The 25,898-nt window shown below is 36.6% G+C and overlaps 1 protein-coding gene and 1 long non-coding RNA gene across 2 annotated transcripts in view; one reads left to right on the top strand and one right to left on the bottom strand.

Moving 5' to 3' along the window:
- Window positions 1-17,483, top strand: part of LOC141385763 (uncharacterized) — a 163,528-nt gene extending 146,045 nt beyond the window's left edge. The window contains exon 7 of the long non-coding RNA XR_015490848.1: window positions 17,447-17,483. This is a non-coding gene — a long non-coding RNA (uncharacterized LOC141385763). The remainder of the gene's footprint in view (window positions 1-17,446) is intronic.
- scarf2 (scavenger receptor class F, member 2) overlaps window positions 1-25,898 on the bottom strand; it is a 75,950-nt gene that overhangs the window by 44,957 nt on the left and 5,095 nt on the right. Inside the window, exons 2-7 of the mRNA XM_087253159.1 lie at window positions 11,759-11,817; window positions 11,571-11,672; window positions 9,577-10,096; window positions 6,387-6,605; window positions 3,974-4,102; window positions 2,553-2,656 (exon numbers count right to left, since the gene is read on the bottom strand). Coding sequence (XP_087109285.1) covers window positions 2,553-2,656; window positions 3,974-4,102; window positions 6,387-6,605; window positions 9,577-10,096; window positions 11,571-11,672; window positions 11,759-11,817 — 1,133 coding nt within the window. The remainder of the gene's footprint in view (window positions 1-2,552; window positions 2,657-3,973; window positions 4,103-6,386; window positions 6,606-9,576; window positions 10,097-11,570; window positions 11,673-11,758; window positions 11,818-25,898) is intronic.

The following is a 25,898-nucleotide window of genomic DNA, read 5'->3' as shown; positions in this document are numbered from 1 at the left end:
GGAGTTTAGCCACATTACACACTGAAGTAGCACAATGTTCGTTTGTGCTGTTTTTAGACTAACAATTAAGTTGTAAGTTTTGGAACTTACAGGATGTTTCATATTACACTGACCTCTCATGTCAGAAGATCAAGGGGGATTTGATTTCTCAGTTTTACGACCCCTATAAATTTTGATTGAGTCTCATGAAATGAAATTGAATAGCTTTGACACTGAATAAAGCATGTAAATATTAGGCTCCAAGCTTTTTTTTTTAATGCTAGATACAAAGCCATAAACATGTCTTAAACACTGAAGTGGACTAATTTGTGGCATAAATAGACCAGTTAAGGAAATTCTAGATTAAATTTAGTAAGGATATTAGAATGTTTGCTAACAATAGTTTAAAATACACACACTGATAGTTTTATGTATGTCTCAATACAGTTACAGGAAAAAGTAGTAGCATTTCATTCATTCATTTTCCTTCGGCTTACAGTAGTTCCTTATTTATCAAAGGTCGCCACAGCAGAATGAACCACCAACTACTCCAGCATGTTTCACGCAGTGGATGCCTTTCCAGCTGCAACCCAGTACTAGGACACACCCATACACCCTCATTCGCACACTCATACACTATGGTTAATTTAGTTTCTACAATTCACCTATAGTTAGGGCCAGACGGAATCTGCGGATGTTTTTTGCTATTTCTGCTGAGAATTTTGGTAAAAGTCTGCAGATTTCTGCTGAATTATTTTGGGAATATCATAACTAAAACCTTAATATTGCAAATAAAAAATATATACATATCTTTTTAAACTTTTATTTAATGTTGAAAATGCAAATCCTATTACATTCACTTTGTTTGGTAAATAAAGCAAGTTTGTTATACAATATATCCAGTAAAAGACAGAAAATATTACTGTGCAAACTGCATTGTACATAAATCAGATGAACATTTTTACATTAGTCAATAATATTACTGAAATTAATTAAAAACTGAATAAATATAGATTAACACGCATTCACTCAAGTGAATAAACAGAATTAATGATGGGCTCAAAATCTGCAGAATTCTGCGCGCGCAGATTCCGGGTGGGCCTACCTATAGTGCATGCCTTTGGACTGTGGGGCAAACTGGAGCACCCGGAGGAAAAACACACCAACATGAGGAGAGCATGCAAACTCCACACAGAAATGCCAACTGGCCCAGCCAGGACTTGAACCAGGGACCTTCTTGCTGTGAGGCGACAGTGCTATCCACATCATGCCGCCAGTAATAGTTTTTATAACTGGATATTCCTATTGATTGTCTATTGTGGTTGTACATTTCTATTATAAAACAGCTGCTCTCTTTCAGGATATTAACTGATGCTTTGTACTGGAACTTGCCCTCTTTAAACCATTGACGCCGCCTACTTCATATGATTGGCAGTAATTGTGACAATGATGAGCAGGGAATATTGAAGTAAAGCAACACTGTGCAGGAATCTCAAATATTTGGGAAGGACACTTTGGCCATTTTCTAATTATTCAGAATTGTCTATGGTGGTTAGAACCCTAGAATGTTTTAGAAAAGTAATTAGAAGCGTAATCTAGAGGCCTTTTCCTTTCATATAAGCCACTTCTGATACCAAATGATCAACTAGAAGTCAAGTTATTATTTGTTGTTCCTAAAACTTGGATAGGCAAGAAGACTCTTATCTGGTAGTGTAGTACAGTATGTCCGAATTCCATTTATACTACTGGCATTCATACTATATAGCAGTGGTTCTCAAAGTGGGGGTCGAGACGCCCCAAGGGGTCGCGGGACAATGAGTGGGGGCCGCCTGGTGATTTCCAAAAATCTATTTATTTTTATTAAACCATAAGAATTACCATATTTGATTTATAACCTACTAAATAGTATATAGTACTGAGTTACTATATAATGCGACGCCTGAGATAATTACATTATGCTAAAGACACAGCAGTAGCGTCAGATGCAGCTGATTGATTTTATAATACCAGGTTAAGCTTTCTGGAACATTTACAGCACTAAAAAAAATAAAACGAAGAATAAACTTGGGTCTATTGGTGTGTGTGCGCCAAATACATGCAAGGTTTCTGTATTAATAACCACCTCAGAGGATATTGGGGGTTGCGAGTCACTGGCATTGTTATTTTGGGGGTTGCGAGCTGAAAAGTTTGCGAACCCCTGCTATATAGAACATACTTTACTAACAGTTGTGTGGTAAATTTAAATGTAGTACTCGAGTAGTAGGTGATTTTTAGATGCAGCCAATTTATGTAATGATCCTGACATGCCGTCATGCTGCATTTGCTGGATTTCACTTCTTGTTTTAATGACATGCTCGCAAATCCACAGTGAATCAAAAGGTTGAATCTCATATTGACCTCTGCCTCAACCAGGCAGCTGTTCTCCTCCCTTTAACGCAATGGAAAATATGAGTGATGTTGAACCCCGTGAGCACATCTCAACACTTCAGGAACTCTTCTGTGTCTCCATGGCAAATGACATAACAAAAGCCAGAGAAGTGACTTTAACAAGAGGAGAAGGAAGGGTTTCTTACATAAGTTGCAGGCTCCGGATACTGGGTTGCAGTTTTTGTCGTGACATGGGCAGTCCTGGGCACAGTTCACTCCGAAATGGCCCAACTCGCAGGTCAGGTTGCAGCTAAAATGAAAATAAATGCAAAAACAAATTGTAAGAGAGTCAGTATGAGCATTATGTAGCAGTATGTAATCCTTCATTTAATCCTCACGATGCTGTCAGCCGTGCAAGTGGCAGCTATATGCAAAATTTTACGCAGCTCAAGAAAAGACCGTCAGTGCTATTAAGATGACATGCAAATAATAAGTTATATATCAATATAAATGTGGGGCGGGGTGAAGGATCGCGATGTTGGCTCAGCATCATGAAGTTTATCGGCCATCGGTGATGGACGATGGCATCGTCTATCGGCCCAACCCTAGTACAGATGTCACTACTTTAAAATGTTCCCTCTGCAGCCATTGTTAACGCCGGCGCGGAGGTACCTACTGTACGTGTGTCAGCAGCTTTTTAACCATAGATTTTCAGCTTTGCCTTTTCACAATATATAAGACCAAACTGTTTATGTACCTTAAGTGATGTGAGGTGTTCAATTAAAATATATTAAAAATCCTGAAAAAAAATTTCTTACACCTTGCTTTTCGAGTGTGCTCCTGAAAAATCTTTATTCAAAGGGTTATCTACCACTTCCCCTTAGCCCCACGCCTTCAAGCCAAAGAGAATTGGGACACCCCTACCCCTTCATAGGAACGTGCAAAGTGAGGGCTAAGGGGAAGGGCTAAGGGGTAGAATTGGGATTGGGCCATGGTTTCTGGAGGAGTTGATGAACTCACAGAGCTGAAAGGATTTAGTGACCTAAGACACAGCACCGATTGAATCTACGCTGTTTTTCAGCCTTCCTAATCACCACTACTCTCTCAATAAAATCCATTTTAGCCAGAGTCACCGGGCAAACAGAAGCTCAGCCCATGATGCAAATCCGTGTCTTTTGTGAAGTGAAATTGACGAGCAAATGAAGTGAGTAAACTCAATGTTTACGCGTCTATTTGTAAGGTGTTCCGCATCTGGTGTGAACACAGCATACAAGTGGCCATTTCAAAGAGTCATAAAACATTATTTGTGGAGTATTTTGAGCTGAAACTTCACATACACAACCTCTAGAATAATTAGAGGTCTATTTTGCATCTTGTAAAAATAGCATAATAGGTCCCCTTTAATGCTGAATTTGTTTCCACTGAGCATCATGAAGACTTTCTATAAAGACGAATAAGTTTACATTTGAGTGTGTGCTTTTGTCTTATTTTGCACACTGCATTTTAAAGCTCATCTTTAAACCATTAAGAATGACTCTCTGTTGTTTTTGTGATTCACTGGTTAATGAAAACAGGCTCAGATTTCAAGATGACCTAAATATGTGTGTGACTCAGAGATGTGACTTACTATGTCCCGTAGAATCCTGGGTCGCACAGACACTCTCCTGTGGCGAAATGACAGTCTCCGTTAAAGCAGTGACTGCAGTCTTTCTCACAGTTTTCTCCGTATGTGCCGTTAGGACAGCGAACCTCGCAGCTGAACAAAAACATGAAAGAAACACACTGAGAATCAATTCAAAAGCTATTTCAGGCTATTTCTTATCAGATCAGTCTCTAAGGCTGCATTTACACTGCAGATCTTGATGGTCAATTCTGATTTTGTGACTGGATCTATTTTTTTGCTGACCTGCTCACATAATCTTTTAAAAGTGACTCGTATCCGATTGTCTGTATTTACCCAGTACACGGCAAAGGCACAATGAGCAGGAAAAAAAAAAAGAGCAGGCACTGACTCACAGCACTCTTTTCTCCATTCCTGTTTTTAATCTGTTCAAAGGGTTTCATTTTTTAAATTTCTTTTTGACAAGTTGTTTTACTATAGTTTGACAGAAAAAAAATTCTTTTAATCTAGGCCTTTTTAAACCAGTAGGCTTCTTAATGTCATGTTTATGCCATGATTTAGGCATGTGACGATGCCACAGTTAAATATTAGTTTATACTGGTTACGTGGCAGATGTTGCGCACTGTCTCTCTCTCATTAACATGCTTAAATACTTGTGCTATAGGACAATATAAAAGCTTTTTTAGTCCTTGTGTAGGAGATTTAGGGTTTGGGACTCTGCTGAAGCCTGCACTAAAATGAAAGCATAAGAGTTGAGTTATTCGCTATGGTTTTTAATGACGCGTGACTCGCATTGACAGGTGAATATCTGATCTGCCTGCTTACAGTCTGATTTGAGTAAATCGCAATCCATGTGATTTTTTACTTGTTTACACGTACATGGGCCATATCCGATCTGTGCCACATGGGAGAAAAAATCGGAATTGAGTCACTTGAACCATGCAAAAATGAAAATCTGTATTTAATCAAAGAAACATGATAAAACCTTGGGTCATTAATAGTGATGCGCCGTTATCAGCCTTAACAGGCTGCGCTGATTGAGCGATTTAAAAAAAAAAAAAAAAAATTAAATAAATATCGGCGTTTATCTATTCTCAAGGTTGGGTTGGGAGCTGGGTCTATTCTACACGATCTATGGTGACTTTCACCTTGATATTTTAGCCCGGATGTATACCTGACCGGTGAGCCGTCAGACAAAAAAGTGCCTTTCTGAATCAAATCAGCAGGATGCTTGGCTTTAACTGCAGTTCGGCAGTTTCAGTTTAAATCATGAACGATTCATTCATGCCCCATTACAAACTCGGGTATTAGACGCAAATGAGGAGTAAGGACTGGTGAGAGTGTTATTGAATTTACTAACGCGCGTGCTTAAATGGAAGGGAAAAAAAAAACTTCCTCATTTTGTGATTTGTGTGTGTGTGTGCGTGCGTGCATGTGCTTGCACGCAGTCCTCTACTGACAGCCGCATCTGTGTTTCTTGTCGCAAAATATGGCGAAAAGTGCTACAAGACGGTAATAGCTTGATTGTGGTGTTTACTTCAGTAATGCTACTAATATCAGCATACTCCACGTCTTAATTCCATTTCTGTTTAGATCAGTTATGACTTTAGTCGGATTAAGGTCGCTGTTTGGAGCTTATGTAGGCCAACAGTTCAAAATTCACCAGTCAGTAAACACAAGTATATTGTACAAGTATTGTCATAGTAGAACAGTTTCTCAAGCAGTTTGTGATACATTTTGGAGATGAGCCCCTGGTCTAATGCACCACCTGGCTTGAGAAACCCGTGCTCAAAGACTTATTACTTGGGTAGCACACATATTCTGAATGTCTTTGGCAGAATTCAAGTTTAATCTAAATTAAAACACAATCTATGCCCATCTATTGTAATTAATCAATGTGAGGAGTACTTAAAAGTTTTTTTTTAGTCGAAAACAATTTTATTGATGGTAAATATGATCCCCATCAGACACTCGAGTGACATCAACATGAAAGTTGTGTTATTCTTTTGAATGTGCTTTTTGAGCATGAGTGACGATATTAGTGGCATTTACCAGTCAGAAAATAGCAGGTTTGTTAGTTGGTGTGATAAAAATAAGTTAAAAATAAATACTAAGAAAACAGAAGCTATTTGACTTAAAGTATATAGGTGACCATCGTCAAGTGGTTGTACATGACCATCCTATTATTTAGTCAACTATATATATATATATATATATATATATATATATATATATATATATATATATATATATATATATATATATAATTTAATGTAATATTTATTTTATTCTTTTTTATTTTTATGTTATTATTTTTAATTAATTTATGTTATATTTTATTTTATTCTTTGTTTATTTATTTATTTTTTAATTTTATGAACTGAACTGAATAGTAATCTTATCTATAGTTATAGCGTACCGGTCTCCGATCCAGCCGGGGTTGCAGTGTGAGCACTTTCCATCGATGCGGTTGCAGAAGTGACCGTCTTTGCATGGTGGACACTGATCTTTACAGTTCTCTCCAAAGTAGCCTCCTGCACAGATTTGATCACATTTGGTCCCATTCCAGCCGCTTTCACAAGTCTCACAGTGACCCTCTGTCACCTTACAGGGCTGCTGGCCTTTACAGTGACCACATCTAAAACAAGTGAAAAGGGAGCACATACGGTCAGCCAAAAACGAAGAGAGCAAGGTACTGCTATAAAAACATTTGAATTTAAAGCTCTGCAAATGCACTGCTGATCAAAAAAAATCTACTGAAATTTGAAAAGTGTAATATTATAATATGCAGTATATAGAAATGTAGTTTAATCTTTTGATGCAAAGCTTCTTTGTTTTTTCTCTTAATGTATTTTAAAATGCAATTCATCTCTTTAAAGTATAAATGAAATCAAAACTAACCTTATGATTTTGTTAGCTCACATTGCTACTGTACTTTTGTGGTGAACAATTCATCTGTGGACGTCATTAGGAGAAAAAAAAAAGTTTGCCCTTGTAATCTAGAATTGAAATCTGAAAATACACATCCTGTTTGTTTTCAGTTAAATTCTCAGATTACGTCTGTTTCCATCCAAAGATGTTCATTTTTTTATGCTTACAACTGGAATATTGCATAAAACATTAGTGAATGAAAACAAATGTAAAAACAAAGTAAAAAAACTAAATCGTGTCCTCCTGATAAACTGGTAACAAATATCAAAAAGAAAAATGGAATTTGCTGCAGTAGTACAAGCCACTGTCAGCCTTTTTTCATACATAATACATTACTTGTGCCTCAGAAGACAAAACAAAATGAAGACATGGTGGCTTTTGGAGGTATGAGACATTTTTTTAGGAGCGCAGACGCCCAACACAGTTTTGGAGCAAATAATACTGAACCAATTTGAAGACAGGCTTTGGCTGGGGGATTTTGGAAAGACTAAAACAGCAATTCAGATGTGTTTACAGTTTATTATTCACAATTTGCATTTGTTTAATGTTATTATTATTAGCAGTATTATTATATGCATATTTATATTTGCTTTAATAAAAGCAAGTTTTTTTAGTCATACTTCATTATTATTAAGAAATTAGAACTGAATTTAGAAACTGTTTTAAAACAAATCGTTGCGCTTAACAAACAAAATTAAATATGTAGGCAAATGGAGGTCTTCAGAGGAGTGCGTACAACACTGTTCGGTTATCTACGAAAGTAAAGGAGTAAACTAACCTGCTGAAGCTAAGTTTAACGGTTTTCTCGCTAGTGAAGCGTACAGTTTTTCAGTTTTCCAACATGTAAATAGCAAATGGGCCATGGTGTGACGCAACTGACTCAACTCCCAAAGGGAATGGGAGATGAGAATCTGATTGGTTTAATGCATGCTATGATGATCGTTAAAATAAAGCCCAAAGACTTTATCCTACTCAGTTGAGGACATTTTTTATGTGCTTTTTTAAAATACATGGGCATTTTGGTGGTTTTATTAAGCATTTTTTCATGCAATATTCTATAATGCATGTAAGAGGTGAATACAGTGCATCCAGAAAGTATTCATAGCTCTTCACTTTTTCCACATTTTTATGTTACAGCCTTATTCCAAAATGGATTAAATTCATTTATTTCTTCAACATTCTACACACAATACCCCATAATGACAATGTGGAAAATATGTTTTGAAATTGTTGCAAATTTATTAAAAATAAAAAACCTGAAAAATCACATGTACATCAGTATTTACTGCCTTTGCTCAATACTGTGTTGAGGTGCCTTTGGCAGCAATTACAGCCTCAAGTCTTTTTGAATATGATGCCACAAGCTTGGCACACCTGTCTTTGGGATTTTGTGGCCATTCCTCTTTGCAATACCTCTCAAGCTCTATCAGGTTGGATGGGAAGCGACAGTGTACAGCAATTTTCAGATCTCTCCAGAGATGTTCAATAGGATTTGTGTCTGGGCTCTGGCTGGGCCACTCAAGGTGATTCACAAAGTTGTTGTGAAGCCACTCCATTGATATTTTGGCGGTGTGCTTTGGATCATTGTCCTGCTGGAAGATGAACCATCGGCACAATCTGAGGTCAACGGCACTTTATAGCAGGTTTTCATTCAGGTTGTCTCTGTACATTACTGCATTCATCTTTCCCTCTATCCTGACTAGTCTTCCAGTTCCTGCTGCTGAAAAACATCCCCACAGCATGATGCTGCCACCACCATGCTTTACTGTAGGGATGGTATTAGCCTGGTGATGTTCGGTGCCTGGTTTTCTCCAAGCGAAACACCTGGCATTCACTCCAAAGAGTTCAATTTTAGTCTCATCAGACCAGAGAATTTAGTTTCTTATGGTCTGAGAGTCCATCAGATGCCTTTTGGCAAATTCCAGGCGGGGAGTGGCGTCTGTCTGGCCACTCTACCATACAGGCCTGATTGGTGGATTGCTGCACAGATGGTTGTCCTTCTGTAAGGTTCTCCTCTCTACACAGAAAAACGCTGAAGCTCAGACAGAGTGACCATCAGGTTATTATTCACCTCCCTGACTAGGGCCCTTCTCCCCTGATCACTCAGCTTAGATGGCCTGCCAGCTTTAGGAAGAGTCCTGGTGGTTCCAAACATCTTCCACAAGGATGATGGAGGCCACTGTGGTTATTGGAACTTTCAGAGCAGCAGAAATTTTTCTGTAACCTTCCCCAGCCTTGTGCCTTGAGACAATCCTGTATCCGGAGGTCTACAGACAATTCCTTTGTCTTCACGCTTGGTTTGTGCTTTGGCATGCACTGTCAACCCTGGGACCTTATATAGACAGGTGTAAGCCTTTTCAAATCATGTCAAATTAACTATATTTACCACAGGTGAACTCCAATTAAGCTGCTGAAACATCTCAAAAATGATCAGCAGAAACAATGTTCCTGAGCTCAATTTAGAGCTTCACTGTAAAGGCTGTGAATACTGATGTACATGTGATTTTCCAGGTTTTTTATTGTTAATACATTTGAAACAATTAAAAAAAAACTTTGTTCCACATTGTTATAATGGGGTATTGTGTGTAGAATTTTGAAGAAATAAATGAATGTAATCCATTTTGGAATAAGGCTGTAACATAAGAAAATCTGTATATTTGTATTAAATGTTTCCTCACTTGTTCCTGCAGTTCTGTCCATACAGTCCAGCTGGACATGGTTCACGGCACAGCTTCCCCCTGTATCCGGGTTTACAAGTGCATGATCCATCTGCCTGGTTACACTTCCCATGCCCACACTGGCACTGCCGTTCGCAGCGCTGACCCCAGAGCTTCTCTCGGCACTGGCAGCGGCCTGTGAACTGCTCACAGGGTGAGTTATTGCACGTACACTGAGCGCCGCAGTTTCTCCCGAACCAGCCGGGATTACAGATGCAGCGGCCTGTGTTCTGGTCACACACTGAGTTGATGCTGCAGTAGCAGTTGTTGTTGCACTGCGGCCCCCAGAAACCCACATGGCAGGTGCATTTGCCCGTTTCCTGGTCACACTTTCCTCTCTGGCAGTTGCAGGGATGCTCGCAGTTCTCGCCCCAGCGATTTGGGTAGCATGTGCACTTCCCGGTCACATCGTCACATTTACCGTTAGGGTGACATGTGCACATGCCTTTACAGTCTGGACCCCAGAACTGAGGAGGACACTCTGGAGGAGAGAAAAAAAACATGCACAGGTTTTAGATTATATTGTCCAAGCAAAAGAGGCAAGTTACTGAGAAATTAGGTAGCTGAATGGATTATTATATACAGTTGAGGTCAGAATTATTAGCCCCCCTGTTTATTTTTTCCCTGTTTTCTATTTAACGGAGAGAAGATTTTTTTTTTTTTCAACACATTTCTAAATATAATAGTTTTAATAACACATTTCTAATAACTGATTTCTTTTATCTTTGCCATGATGACAGTAAATAATATTTGACTAGATATTTTTCAAGACACTAATATACAACTTAAATTTTACCCTTTGATGATATAGAAAAAATAAACTTAGACGAGTCAATTTAGCCCATGTAGTGCATCATAGGGTTAAAGGCTTAACTAGGTTAATTAGGTTAACTAGGCAGGTTAGGGTAAATAGGCAAGTTATTGTATAATGATGGTTTGTTCTGTAGACTATTGAAAGAAATTGCCTAAAGGGGCTAATAATTTTTAAAATGGTGTTTAAAATTTTTTAAACTTGCTTTTATTCTAGTCTAAATAAAATGAATAAGACTATCTCCAGGAGAAAAAATATTATCAGACATACTGTGAAAATTTCTTTGCTCTGTTAAACATCATTTGAAAAATATTTGAAAAAGAGAAAAAAATAATTGTAATAATTCTGTACTGTAACTGTACATATATACAGATGAAGTCAGAGTTATTTGCCCCCTTTTGATTTTTTTTTTCCTTTTTTAAATATTTCCCAAATGATGTTTAACAGAGCAAGGAAATTTTCACAGTATGTAATAATATAATATTGATAATATATATATTGATAATACTGATAATATTTTTTTCTTCTGAAGAAAGTCTTATTTGTTTTATTTCGGCAAGAATAAAAGTTGTTTTAAATTTTTTTAAGTAATTTTTGGGACAAAACTATTAGCCCCTTTAAGCTGTATTTATTTTTGATAGTCTACAGAACAAACCATTGTTATACAATAACTTGCCTAATTACCCTAACCTGCCTAGTTCACCAAATTAACCTAGTTAAGCCTTCAAATATCACTTTAAGCTGTATAGAAGTGTCTTGAAAAATATCAAGTAAAATATTATTTACTGTCATCATGGCAGATATAAAATAAATCAGTTATTAGAAATAGGTTTTTAAAACTATTATGCTTAGAAATGTGCTGAAACAATCTTCCCTCCATTAAACAGAAATTAGGGAAAAAATAAACAGGGGCTACAATAATAAAAAAATAAAATACAGGGGGGCTAACAATTCTGGCTTCAATTGTATATACACTTTATTTTGAAAATGAATATTTTTATCAATTTCTCAGTGAATATAGGCAATGTATTTTGATGCATTTAAACAAAACAGATTTAATAAATGGATAGATTTATGAAAATAATATTTTAGTCACAGGGCATCTTTAGAAATTAAATTAAAAAAAGGAAAAAAATAAACTCACTTGTGTCACAACTTGCACCAAAATATCCATGACGGCAGCGACATTCGTTTGGTCGGACACAAACCTCGTTTTCATTACACGTGAAGTTACCTTCACAGAGAGCTGAGTGGACAAGAACAAAATCAAGATGTACATCAGGTAAAGTGACACTCAGCAAGTGACCCAACATTGAGAAAAATGACACTTACGTGTTAAACACTCATCGCCTTGCTGTGCCCATCCACTGCAACACGTAAACCCTGCTGACCTGCAGAAAGGTTTTTTTTTTAGTTAATGGAAAATTTAAGTTTTATTTTAAAGGACAGCTCACTATTTAAAGGTGCCATAGAGTATATCAATTCAACTTGTTACATAAATTATCCAATATCTACATAGTAGGTATGTGGCTTAGTTAAGAGCAAATATTCTAAAGAAGTGCCTTTATATGCTCATTTACAACCACAGGAATTACTCCTAGAATAAAAAGAGCTCAGTTTAAACCATATTTTGAATGGTCATGAATATTAATGAGCTCATATACATTGTGTTATACTCTGAAATACACAAGCAAAATAATTAAACTTAAGTTCTATCCAAGCGGCAACCTCCTGCTTTCCCTCAGGAAGCCAATACGAAAGTAACTATAACTGCAATTCATGGACTCGCCTTTAGGGGCTGGCTGCAGGAAATCCAGATCATTTCTGACTGCAATAATAAATTGGCCATTTTTACAGCTGATAAAAACATGCTTGCAGCCTGGTACAAAAGATGGCTTCGGTGTAGCTAATATTACCCTTCATGACAACTCTAAGGGGGGTGAAATTTTTTAAAACTCTGTTTTGTTTTTATTACATTTTATTAAGTCTGCATAATTAAGGATGTGGCCAGTTGAGTGACAGCTAGGTCTCATTGCTTGCTGTCTCGTCACCTTACTAGCCGCTGAACTCGGCACATACATCGTATTTTTGTTTTGTTTAATGTTTCTTTACACAGTCAGTTACCTTGTGGAATTATTTCCTGCAATTACCAGATACTATAGCATGCTGAGTGCACTTAATTGTGCTTATAAACCGTTCAAGTTGCCTCCATTTCCCAGGTGAGTGAAGTTATATACTTACACCATCTCTATGAATGTATTTGTTTTATTTAAGATCATTTATCATATTCTCTAGATCTGTAAAGCACTCTAGAGTCTGACAGATTGATTAGCTGTAGGCTAAAAAGCAGTCGCCTGAAACGTTGTCATTCAGTGTTATGGCTGGATTTCATACATAGTCTTGCATTTATAAACACAGACTAGATTTTAAGTGTTTGGAAGTAATTCACGCTTTCCTCCTGTAGAAAAACATCATAAAAACAATGCTTAGTGGCTTAATGTTACAACATTGTTTTTAAAGACTAAACACTTTATTGATATAGTACACAACATGTGGTCGGGACACAAACGAGTCGTAGGTAATGAAGTATTAAGCGTTTGTCCAGCCAAACAAATGCCAGCATGCATTTGTAGCTCCACTCCTGCTCCGCCTCTTTGCCCTTGTTTGGTATTCTGCGGTCGGTGCGATGACGCTGAAACGTAATTGTAGCTTCTTTTGCGTTGTTTAGAAACCTATGGGTGACGTCACGGATACTATGTCCATATATTTTACTGTCTATGGTTTTATCATATATGAAATCACAGGCCAGAATTAATATCTGATTTATCTTTGGAATTAATTTCTGCATAAACTGATGCGTTTTATTGTTTGTCATCATTTGACTCCAGAAAAATGATAGTAAGAGCTGATAGGACATTCTCCATTTTACATGTATGTTGCCTCATAACAAACATGTGCAACAAATTTCACCATATACACGATAAACTAGCAAAGATGCAATAAAACTCTTCAAGAGGCACTGAAAATATTTATAATTTGGATTTCCCACATTTTGCATTCTGACAAGCTGTAAATAGATAAGACGCCTGCTTCAGAAAACTGTTCTTTTTAAGTAAAAGTTGAACTTACAGTTGAGGTCAGAATTATTAGCCCCCGTTTATTTTTTTTCCCCCCATTTTCTACAGAGAGATTTATTCAACACATTTCTAAACATAATAGTTTAAATAACTCATGTCTAAAAGCTGATTTCTTTTATCTTTGCCATGATGACAGTAAAGATTATTTGACTAGATATTTATCAAGACACTTCTATACCGCTTAAAGTGGCATTTAAAGGCTTAACTAGGTTAATTAGGCTAACTAGGCAGGTTAGGGCAATTAGACAAGCTTTTGTATAACGATGGTTTGTTTTGTAGACTATCGAAAAAAAAATTGCCTTAAAGGGGCTAATAATTATTTTTTTTTTAATTAAGAGCTGCTTTTATTCCAACCAAAATAAAACAAATAAGACTTTCTCCAGAAGAAAAAATATTATCAGACATACTATGAAAATTTCTTTGTTCTGTTTCTGTTTGGGAAATATTTAAAAAAGGAGGGGCTAATAATTCTGACTACAACTGTATGGTATGTTTAATACAAGCCTCAATCAACTTAAAGATAAGGGTAATGATCAGTGTTGTAATCTCACTAGGAAATGTAATGGCCAATCACACGTACTCTGGGGCATGCATATTAATAATGTAGTGTGGATCCTGAGTGTTTTGCTTCATATTGACTGCTTTTCACCAGGTTTTTACACTCTCTGAATTGACATGAAAACAAGCACAGTGTCTGAGCAATTCCAGCAATATGCATGTGACATTTGCAGTTAAAATTCAGAACATAATTCACAGAGATGATTAAATGATTAAATATAATTGTTTGAAAACATTGACAGATATTTTTTAATATTTTTTAAGGTCTGGCAAATACTTGCTTACACAAAAAGATGTAGAAAACATTTAGCTATTTTGTTGAAAATTTGTTTGTTATTTTCATGACAAAGTTGACATTTGCATAGATTTGCTCAATTCTAAATGGCATTTAAATGTTACAATAAGGAATTTTCTTTTACAATGTAAACCGAATTAACTGTAATTAAACCGACAATTCTGAACCCTCCCACCCCTAATCTCTATGTATATCGAGATTTTTACTTCATGTTTGCTGACAAATGCATTGACCAAAGTTTCAACTGTCCTTGATAGATTTGAGCGCATGTGGCTCTTGAGGAATATGGCAAATGTCTGTATGCCATCTGGAGCTCCTCCTGAACTTCACAAGCGCAGATGTTTTAGATAGTGAACATACACTGACTTAAATCCACTCGCACAAACACAAGCATTCATTCCAACCTCCACCCTCTCAGTGACAGCAGTCATGCCAACCAGACATGCCGTTCCAAGCGATAACTTCATTGCGTCGTCGGACGTGTAGAAACAACGAGTGACTGGATTCAAAATAAGGCCACAGCATGATTTGATTAGAGATGCAAATGTCCTGCATTAGGCAGCCTAATAAACAGTCTGGACTGCAGAGTAAATACATGAAAATAATCCCTTTCATGTAGGGTGTAATGAGGCTCTTTGTGAAAGTAAAATGTCTGCACGGTTTTAAAGATCAAAGAAAATGGAGTCTTTTAAAATAAAGTCAATATATTAGACATCTGTAATATGCATAAACCTATGTAGACAATGTAGACAAATTTGCATAATTCCAGTGTGTGATCTCCACTGGCTGCTTCAAATGCTGCAAATCTGAAATTCAGTAATGGTTGTTTTTCCCAAAGTGTAAGCAGTTGACCAATCACAACAGATGGGGCCATATGACCAATCAGAGAAGAGTAGACTCAGAAAGAAGGGATTTAGGCCTTAAATTGCTCAAGCAACTGTTTCAAACACTGATTCTGCGTCCCAATTCACATACTATCCAATTTATTAATTTTGCTTAGTTTCCTATCAGAGGTCGCCACAGCGGAATGAACCACCAACTATTCCAGCATATGTTTTAGGTTGTACTCACACTATGTACAGTTGGCTTGAACCAGGCTGAAGCACACTTGTCCCCCCTCCTGTCTCCCCCGACAGCCCGCACTTACATTGCATTCGAGCCTGAACACACTTACGTCATCGATATGTGCTGTTCAGTAAGAAGCGCTCTCGCTCAGCACAGTGGACATTTCTTTATATCGTTTTAGTCCAAACACTGAAGAGCAAATTCATCCATGCGCACACACCGTCCAGGCAATAATATCCAGCACAGAACACCCAAACACTGTAGTGCTTTTCAATTTTCTCCATAAATAAAACTAGTATCAGAGTTGCAGAAATGTTTTATCAGATTGCTATGCTCTGAGAAAATGGTTGATGGCCGCCTAGCAATCTATGTACACCCACCCCCGGGCTGTGGTCAAATTGTCAAGCAGTGATTGGTCTGCGGTGATAAAAAGGTTAGGGACCACTGCTGTATATCACTCTCATTTTCTTTTATAAATCTATTTCACACTATATGTACAATTTTTGTTTACACAAACAAACACCACTACAATATACAGTTGAAATCAGAATTATTAGCGCCCTTTGAATTGTTTTTCTTTTTTAAATATTTCCCAATTTATGTTTAAAAGAGCAAGGAACTCACAGTAAGTCTGATATTATTTTTTCTTCCAAAGAAAGTCTTATATGTTTTATTTTGGCTAGAATAAAAGCAGTTTAAAATTTTTCTAAAAAACATTTTAAGGTCAAAATTATTAGCCCCTTTAAGCTATAATTTTTTTTTGATTGTCTAAGAACAAACCATTGTTATACAATGACTTGCCTAATTACCCTAATCTGCCTAATTAACCTAATTACCCTAGTTAAGCCTTTAAATGTCCCTTTAGCTGTAAAGAAGTGTCTTGAAAAATATCTAGTAAAATATAAAGTAGTCATCATGTCAAAGATCAAATAAGTCAGTTATTAGAAATGAGTTGTTGAGTTAGAATGAGTTATTAAAACTAATATGTTTAGAAATGTGTTGAAAAAAATCTTCTCTGTTAAACAGAAATTGATAAAAATAAACAGGGGGGCTAATAATTTAGGGGAGCTAATAATTCTGACTTCAACTGTATGTATCAAAACACAAAAGGTTTAAAATTGACACCATATTTCATAAATATCATATGGCATACATTCAAAAAATTTTAACCGATAAAGCATATAATCTTAAACATGCAGTTGTCAAACAAATAATCTTTTAAGTTAAACATTTGAGTTGATATGCAAAATTTCTGAATAAAAAGATTGCTATCTCTGGATTTATACCTTGTATTGTCATGAACTAATTTCACAATCATTTTTCCCTGAAGCATATGCAGTTGCCTTGATAAACAATTAATGTTTTATTAATTGAAAAATATAATTATTTGCCAACATTAATCTGCTTCTCGAGATTGATTTATATTAAATGATTGAATTTTATACAGTATCTAATGCAAGAATGTTGTAAGTAACTAATTCAATTACCTATAAAATGTAATTCCTTTACTTTTTCTGTGTTTTCAGAACCTTCAGGACAAAATTCTCTCAAATGAAACCCATTTAAATGCTAATATTTAAATAAAGTGCAATTTAAGCGCAAAAATAGTTAACAGGTTTTCACTTTGTTTAAATGACTTCAAAATGTAACTATTTTTTGAAAGTGTTCAACATTTTGCCAGTTTGTTTTGTTGTTTATATTTAAAATTTGACCTGTGAAGCAAATGAATGATTTATGTTCTGCTTTTGAGGCCTAATATAACCTTGTCATTCCAATATCCAGTATGTCTATATTTGCTAAAAGGATGCCATTCATTTTATGTCCCTGTTTCATTCACAGTACTTCATTCTCCAGTTTTGAATATAAATTTCCTGTGATAAACGTCTTGCATTTGTTTTTTTTCCTCTTGGCTTGGGAATAATTGAAATAGAGCTGATGAGTCCTATATAACATCTTCTTTCACAGAAGAGAGCAAGACACATGGGTTTGGAGTGACATACGGGTGAGTAAATGATGACAGAACTTACATTTTTTGGGGGGTGAATTACTCTTAATCCATCACATATGATCCCGCTGGATTTTTGCATGTGTCTGCGGTGGATGTTTTATTCAAAGCATCTCACAACAGGCCTGCTGCAACAGTTTATTCTTACATGCCTTTCTTTTGACCGAAAATGATGGGAGTAAGAGAGAGGAGAGGGTTTGGGGCACATATATGGCCTGATTAGAACCCATGTCTCCCATGTAACACCACATCACAATCCCCATGTACAGTGTACATAGCATTTAAGTACGGGGAGAACATGCAAACTCCACACAGAAACGCCAAGTGACCCAGCCAAGACTCCGAGCAGCGACCTTCTTCATTTATTTATCTTCAAATTCATTTATTTCCTCAACATTCTACACACAATACCCGACAATGACAATGTGAAAAAATATTTATTGAAATTGTTGCAAATTTATTAAAGATAAAAACCTGATAAATCACATGTACAGAATTCACAGCCTTTGCTCAATACTTTGTTGATGCACCTTTGGCAGCAATTACAGCCTCAAGTCTTTTTGAATATGACGCCACAAGCTTGCCACACCTGTCTTTGGGAATTTTTACCCATTCCTCTTTGCAGTACCTCTCAAGCTCTATCAGGTTAGATGGGAAGCGACGGTGTACAGCCATTTTCAGATATCTCAAAAGATTTAGGATTTAGGTCTGGGCTCTGGCAGGGCCACTCAAGGACATTCACCGAGTTGTTGTGAAGCCACTCTATTGACATCTTGGCGGTGTGCTTTGGATCATTGTCCTGCTGGAAGATGAACAGTTGCCCCAGTCTGAGGTCAAGAGCACTCTGAAGCAGGTTTTCATTCAGGATGTCTCTGTACATTACTGCATTCATCTTTCCCTCGTTCCTGACTAGTCTTCCAGTTCCTGCTGCTGAAAAACATCCCCACAGCATGATGCTGCCACCACCATGCTTCACTGTAGGGATGGTATTAGTCTGGTGTTGAGCGGTGCCGGGTTTTCTCCAAACATAACACCTGGCATTCACTCCAAAGAGTTCAATTTTAGTCTCATCAGACAGAGAATTTAGTTTCTTATGGTCTGAGAGTCCATCAGATGCCTTTTGGCAAATTCCAGGCGGGGAGTGTCTTCTCTCTGGCCACTCTACCATACAGGCCTAATTGGTGGATTGCTGCACAGATGGTTGTCTTTCTGTAAGGTTCTCCTCTCTCCATAGAAGAACGCTGGAGCTCAGACAGAGTGACCATCGGCAGGCCCGGCCCTAACCAATTTGGCGCCCTAGGCAAGATTTCAGGTGGTGCCCCGTCACATCGCAGTAAATTCCACTGCTAGTGTATAGTCATAAGAAACTAAATAGCTTTTTGATCGACTACTACAAGCTGGGAAAATGTCAGATTAATATGCCAATGCAATTAACGTTATTGCTGAATATATCTAATATTTACACATTTGCTTGAGGAAGTAATGATGGAGGTAGTTATATTACTATTACTATGTTCCATAACATCTATGCACTTCCATAACATTAGCTGACGTTAAAACTAACAGATAGCACTATAGCTATTTAATGATTAGCAATGTTATGCCATATCTGTCAACGTTGGGATATAAAAAATATGGGACAACAAATAGCTTCAAATGATAGAATACATAGCAAACATTAGAAAATATTGACAATAAAATGAAAGGTTTAACCTATTAAAAACAATGGCTTATACAGAAATTAAATCAAGCTATAAAATCTATTTAACTTTTAATTGTATTTGCATATTGATTAAAGTTACTATAGTTATTTAGTGAAGAGCAGCAAATGAATCTCTCATTGTGTTTTGTTTGATAACAGAGATGTTAATGTAAGAATGCACAGATCTATGTAAATGAATGAATGAATGAAGCATTCGACTACTTTAGTAACTGTTTGTGTTCATTTAAGAGGAAATTAGTTGTGTTTAAAATAAAACACGCAGGACAGAGCAAAAAAACAAAAAAATAAATAAATAAAAAATAAGCACTTATCCGACGGTCCCTTACTGAGAGCTCCACTCCACGCGAGCTCTCCCGGCTAAACAGAGCAGTGGTTATAATGTCGAGCGAAAAGAAAAAGAAAAAGACAGCTCTGAAACATAACCAGCTTTGTCTTTTTGTAGGAAACACACTTTAGATCATTTTAGGGAAAGAGGTTTTTGAGTTATTGCCGTATATCACTGAATGTGTCAGGAATATCAAGAACAAAACCAACTTAACCGTGCTTAGTTCTGGCGCCCCCCTGGATGTACAGCGCCCTTAGCATTTGCCTATGCTGCCTATGCTACGGGCCGGCCCTGACCATCGGGTTATTGATCACCTCCCTGACTAAGGCCCTTCACCCCCTGATCACTCAGCTTAGATGGCTGGCCAGCTCTAGGAAGAGTCCTGGTGGTTCCAAACATCTTCCTCATAAGCATGATGGAGGCCACTGTGCTCATTGAAACTTTCAGAGCAGTAGAAATTTTTCTGTAACCTTCCCCAGCCTTGTGCCTTGAGACGATCCTGTCTCCGGAGGTCTACAGACAATTCCTTTGTCTTCACGCTTTGTTTGTGCTTTGACATGCACTGTCAACCCTGGGACCTTATATAGACAGGTGTAAGCCTTTTCAAATCATGTCCAATTAACTGAATTTACCACAGGTGAACTCCAATTAAGCTGATGAAACATCTCAAGAATGATCATTGGAAACAGAATGTACCAGAGCTCAGTTTAGAGCTTTGCGGTAAAGGCTATGAATACTTATGTACACGTGTTTTTTCAGGTTTTTTATTTTTAATAAATTTGCAACAATTTCAAGAAATCTTTTTTTCACATTGTCATTATAGATTATTGTGTGCAGAATTTCTGGATGCACTATGCACTGTATGAAACATTATTAGTGGGGTTTTGAGCTGAAACGTAGTTTGCATCTTGTAAGAAGGGGCATAATAGGTCCCATTTAACATTGAAAAGAATCTTACCAACCCTAAAACTCAAGCATTTCAATACTTAAAAATGTGACTTGCATGCATAAAAAAAACAAAATTATTTTCCCACGTTTCTTTAAACCTTTCAAATTACCCCTGCTATCTTTCCGTCAAGTGCTTCCCCTTAAAATCGAATACTCTCTAAGTGCTCGTTGGATATAAGACACATGCCGCCCCTCATATTCCAGCACATGTGACCTCTGAGAGGCCTTGTCCACACTTTGGCTTCCTCTGAAGCGTGGGGGCCGCTTTCTGGCTTCAGTCACAGTTTGTTTAGCCTATGTGTGCGTGTCTTACCCAGACGTGATCTACACCGCAGCCCTGACTTCTCTGCTCTTTGTCAAAGCGAGCTTGCGCGCCGCGGCGAGACTGAGAAGCTCAGCCCGCTTAAACAAATGGAAATTGAGCATCAGTCAACAGCTGGGGGGCCAAACTTGATTCAGCAACAATAAAGACCTGTGTGGAAATTCTGAGCACTTTAGTAAAACGCACGCTGACTTCCTGTCAACGTCTGTGGTTGCTGAGAATCTCTGTTTGTGAAAATGCACATGAGATTGTATCTGGTGGTTTCCATTTTGATCTGAATTACAGCGATAAACATCTGGAGCCAGTAATCGCTAAGTAAACAAACTTTTAAACAATCGGGTAAACTATCGAGTGCTTAGCACTGTGTAGAATTCCCCTAAAATGGCCTGGAAGTTGAACCATACATGATTTGCTGATGCGTATATCTAAATTCAGCTGTTCTGGTTTAAGGTGAAGAAATCTTTGTGGGATTATTAGAACATTGAACATCCCATCGGGTATTTTGATGTCAAACCCACTTAAAAAAACACATAAAAAATGCTAAACAAAACCTTGACATCTATTTGACATCCACACATTGATGTCCTTTTGACCACCAAAATAACAACACAAAATTTATTATAAGTGTTGTTCCTCTAAAAGCTGAAATTCCAAATGACATATTTACACTGGATTTTATATCCCTACAATACATGTAAACTACCTTGATGTCAAAATGTCAAATTTACATCTAACATTGGTTCAAAAAAAAAAAAGCATCAATAATAAATTACAGGACTGTACTGTAATCAGTTATTGACATTTTTTGACACCATTGTTCGATGTCAATATGATGTCGTTGACATCAAGGTAGTCAATTGACATTAAATCAATGTGCATTTTTAATGCATTTATTTTTAAGTCGTTTTTACATAAAGGTGCCCGCTGGAATGTTCAGTTGTGGCATCTGCAAGTTTGCTATGCCATTTTATTACACTTTTTGAAGAACACATGTAAAATGCATGAAATTTAGAATAAAATAATGCAACAAATGCGTTCCATCTATGTTTCATATGTAATTTTACACATGTATATTTCATGTAATATTTTGAGCTAAAATTATAATCTTGTTATGAGAAATCGGATGTAATTTATTAACCACAGATCTTCCCTTTTATTTATTTATTTATTTATTTTCATAAATGCACTTTTTTCCCCAAAACAACCTAATAAGACCTGAAAAGTTCTAGGGTTACTGTGAACATCACAGATTGATATGCAGTTGGTGCTTCTAGCACTTTAAAGCATTTTATTATTATTTTTAGCCCCCCTTTGATTTTTTTCTTCTTTTTTAAACATTTGCTAAATGATGTTTAACAGAGCAAGGACATTTTCACAGTATGTCTGATAAAATTTTTTCTAGTAGAGAAAGTCTTATTTGTTTTATTTCAGCTAGGATAAAAGCAGTTTTTTAATATTTTTAACACCATTTTACGGCCAAAATATTAGCACCTTTAAGCTATATATTTTTATTTATATTTTTCTTATATATATATATATATATATATATATATATATATATATATATATATATATATATATATATATATATATATATATATATATTTATTTATTTTATATATATATTTATTTATTTTATATATATATATATATATAATTTAGTCTACAGGACAAACCATCAATATATAATAACTTGCTTAATTACACTAACCTGCCTAGTTAACCTAATTAACCTAGTTAACCCTTTAAATGTCTCTTTAAGCTGTATAGATTTTTTATCTTGAAAAATATCTAGTAAAATATTATTTACTGTCATAATGGCAAAGATGAAATAAATCAGTTATTAAAACTATTATGTTTAGAAATGTGTTGAACAAAAAATCTGCTCTCCGTTAAACAGAGGGGATTCTGATTTCAACTGTATATATATCCATCTGAAAAATATAAGGTTAATGTACATAATATAGTATCATGTATACAAGATCCATCTGAAAAATGGCAAAAAAAAACACTAGTTAAACTGTCACGATCATCAGCGATCAAGCATGTGCAGATAACTGAAGAACTACACATATGTCAATTTAATGCAACTTCCATCATTTAACTACAGCTCCCATCATGCACCTCAGACACACCAGTTCCTGATTACACACGTACATCTGGAAGCTCATGATGGAATAATCATATGGACCATAAACTGCACACACAGACTTTGCTGAGTCTTGTTAGCTGTGATTGAGCAATTCTAAGAAATTTCCCTGCCTTGTCTAGTCTGTCTTGTGCTTTGTCTGTTTCATTGTTTACGTTGTTTTGCTGCCTGTACCGACCATTTGCCTGTGACTTTAACTACGCTTTGAGTTTTCTACATGCTCCCTGTTTTGACCTTTGCCTGCCAGATATTTCTCAAATAAAGCTGCATTTGGATCCTTCATTTTTCCCAGACTCTTTACAGAACTGCTATTTTTTTGGGCTAATTATTTTATTTTTATTGAGCTGTAATGTCTGTTTTGATGATCGCCTGTAGCATGATCGCCTCACTGCAAGAAGGTAGCTGTTTCGAGCTTTGGCTGGGTCAGTTGGCAGTTTGCGTGCCTCTCCATTTTCGTGTGGGTTTCCTCCGGGTGCTCTGGTTTCCCCCACAGTCCAAAGACGTGCAGTATAGATGAAATGAATAAACTAAATTGGCAGTAGTGTATGAGTGTGAGTGAGTGTGTGTGTGTATGGATATTTCCAAGCACTGGGTTGCAGCATGGAAGGGCATGCGCTGCGTAAAACATATCCTGGATGAGTTGGTGGTTCATACCACTGTGGCGATCCCTGATGAACAAAGGGACTAAGCCGGAGGAAAATTAATGATGAATGAAATTAAAGTAATGAAGAAATCAAATCAGTCAGGATACCAGGATTTTTCCTGCTCAGTTGCAAGTTGTACACGTCAATGTTCATGTCCACCTGGGTTTGGTTGTAAATGTCATCGAACTCATGGAGTCAGATTCAAGTAGATTTGGATCGCTACATTGCTATAGTTGTGCCATATCTACTGCTTGACATTATCGTAAACAACCGTGCTACACAAACCAACCAACAACACAAAGTAGGTCTGCATGATAGTGGAAAAAAAAAAACTACATTGAGGTATTTAGATTTTCTGCTGTTTTTATTGCTATATTTCACAAGATAGCTTCAATTGTCATTTAAAATATTTTAATCTTCATAAATATAATAAAGAAATTAGAAGCAGGGATAAAGTAGAGCAAATATACAAATGAAGGAGCCTAACGCTTGTTTCACATCGCAAGTGCAAGCAGTGCGTGAGCAGCGCATCGCGTATGGAGAGCTCATCGGCAGCTGCTGCACGTTCAATTTATCTCTGTCTATTCTATTTAGTTGCCTATCTATCTATAAATACACTTTTTTTTTTTTTTTACTTTTCATCTGCATGAAGGCCCACGGCAACTTCCTCCTATGCTGTTTCCTTAATCTTTCCTTAATTTTCTTTAATCTTTCCTTAATCTTTATTTTACAAATTATATATAACATAAAGAACTGTCTGCTTCTCACGCTTTGAGGAGTGTCATTCATGTCTTTTCAGGTGCACTCAGAGGACCATCACCTGAAATATCATGTTATTTTGTTTTTGATTGTCAGGATGATGTACGCTTATAGTTATAAGAATATTTATACAATATAGTTATAATGATATTTATACATGATCAAGTGTGCAACTTAAGCAAAACTGATGATAAAATTGTTTTACATTTGGTTTTGTAGTACGGGACAAAATATGTTTTTTTTTTTGTTTGTTTTTTTTTGGAGTTTTTAATGGTTTAAGTTAATTTGATTGACTATATATGGGTCAGTGGATATTATTAATGAATTTATTGGGTAAAATTGCTACTTTTAACTGTCATTCAATGTGTTTTTGGTCATTACCAAGCGGCAACCTCCCGCTCTCCCTCAGGAAGCCAATACGGAAGTAACTAAAACTGCAATTCATCCAAAATTCCGCTAGTCCTGGCCGCTCCTGGCTCCAAAACAGAGCAAATTTTAATTGAGCCCACTGTTAGAATGGCCAACTTTACAGCAGAAAAAAAGGTGTTTACAGCCTGGTACAAAAAAAAAGATTTTGGTTAATACAGCTAATATTACCCTTCATGACAACTGTGAGGGGGGTGAATTTTTTTATAACTCATCCGTTTCCTTTATATTAAGTTATATTAAGTTTGCATAATTAAGGGAGTAGCCCCTTGAGTGACAGCTAAGTCTTGTTGGTCGCCGTGACGTCACCACAGCTGAATCCTGCAGATTAGCCGCTAACCTCGGCATATTTATCGTATTTCTGTGTTGTTTTATGTGGCTTTACACAGTCAAATGCCTTTTGGACTTGTTTCCTACAATTATTAGATGGCATGGCATGCTGAGTGCACTTAATTGTGCTCACAAACCATTCACGTGGCCTCCGTTTCCCATGTGAGTAAAGTTATATACTTATATACCATCTCTATACATGTATTTGTTTTATTTAAGATCATTTATCGTTTATATTTATATTTAGAGCTGTAATGCACTCCAGAATCTGACAGATTGATTAGCAGTAGGCTCTAGAACAGTCATCTGAAGCGTTGTCATACAGTGTTATGGTGGATTTCATCAATAGTCTTACATTAATTAACACAGACTATATCTGAAGTGTTTGGAAGTAATTTGCGTTTTCCTCCTGTTGAAAAACGTCATAAGAACAATGTTTATTGGCTCAATGTATTACAGCAGTGTTTGTAAAAGTCTAAACACTTTATTGATATAGTGTACAACCAAGCACAAGTGGTCAGAATACAAACGAGTCACAGGTGATAAAGTATTAAGCGTTCTCCCAAAGTAAAGTGTGTCTGAACCAGGTCCAAGCTAAATGCCAGCAGGTGTCTGTAGCTCCGCTCACACTCCGCCTCTTTGCCCTTGTTTGGTATCCTGCCGTGGGTGTGATGACGCGCAAACAAAATGGCGACGGTTAGCCACACCTACTTGTGGCTTCTTTTGCGCTCTTTAGAAACCTATGGGTGACGTCACGGATACTACGTCCATATATTTTACAGTCTA

This window comes from Danio rerio, chromosome 5 (genome assembly GCF_052040795.2).
Source record: "Danio rerio strain M-AB ecotype USA chromosome 5, GRCz13ab, whole genome shotgun sequence".
NCBI lineage: Eukaryota > Metazoa > Chordata > Actinopteri > Cypriniformes > Danionidae > Danio > Danio rerio.
Note: the sequence above shows the minus strand (reverse complement) of the source record. Positions and strands in the feature narration are given on the sequence as shown.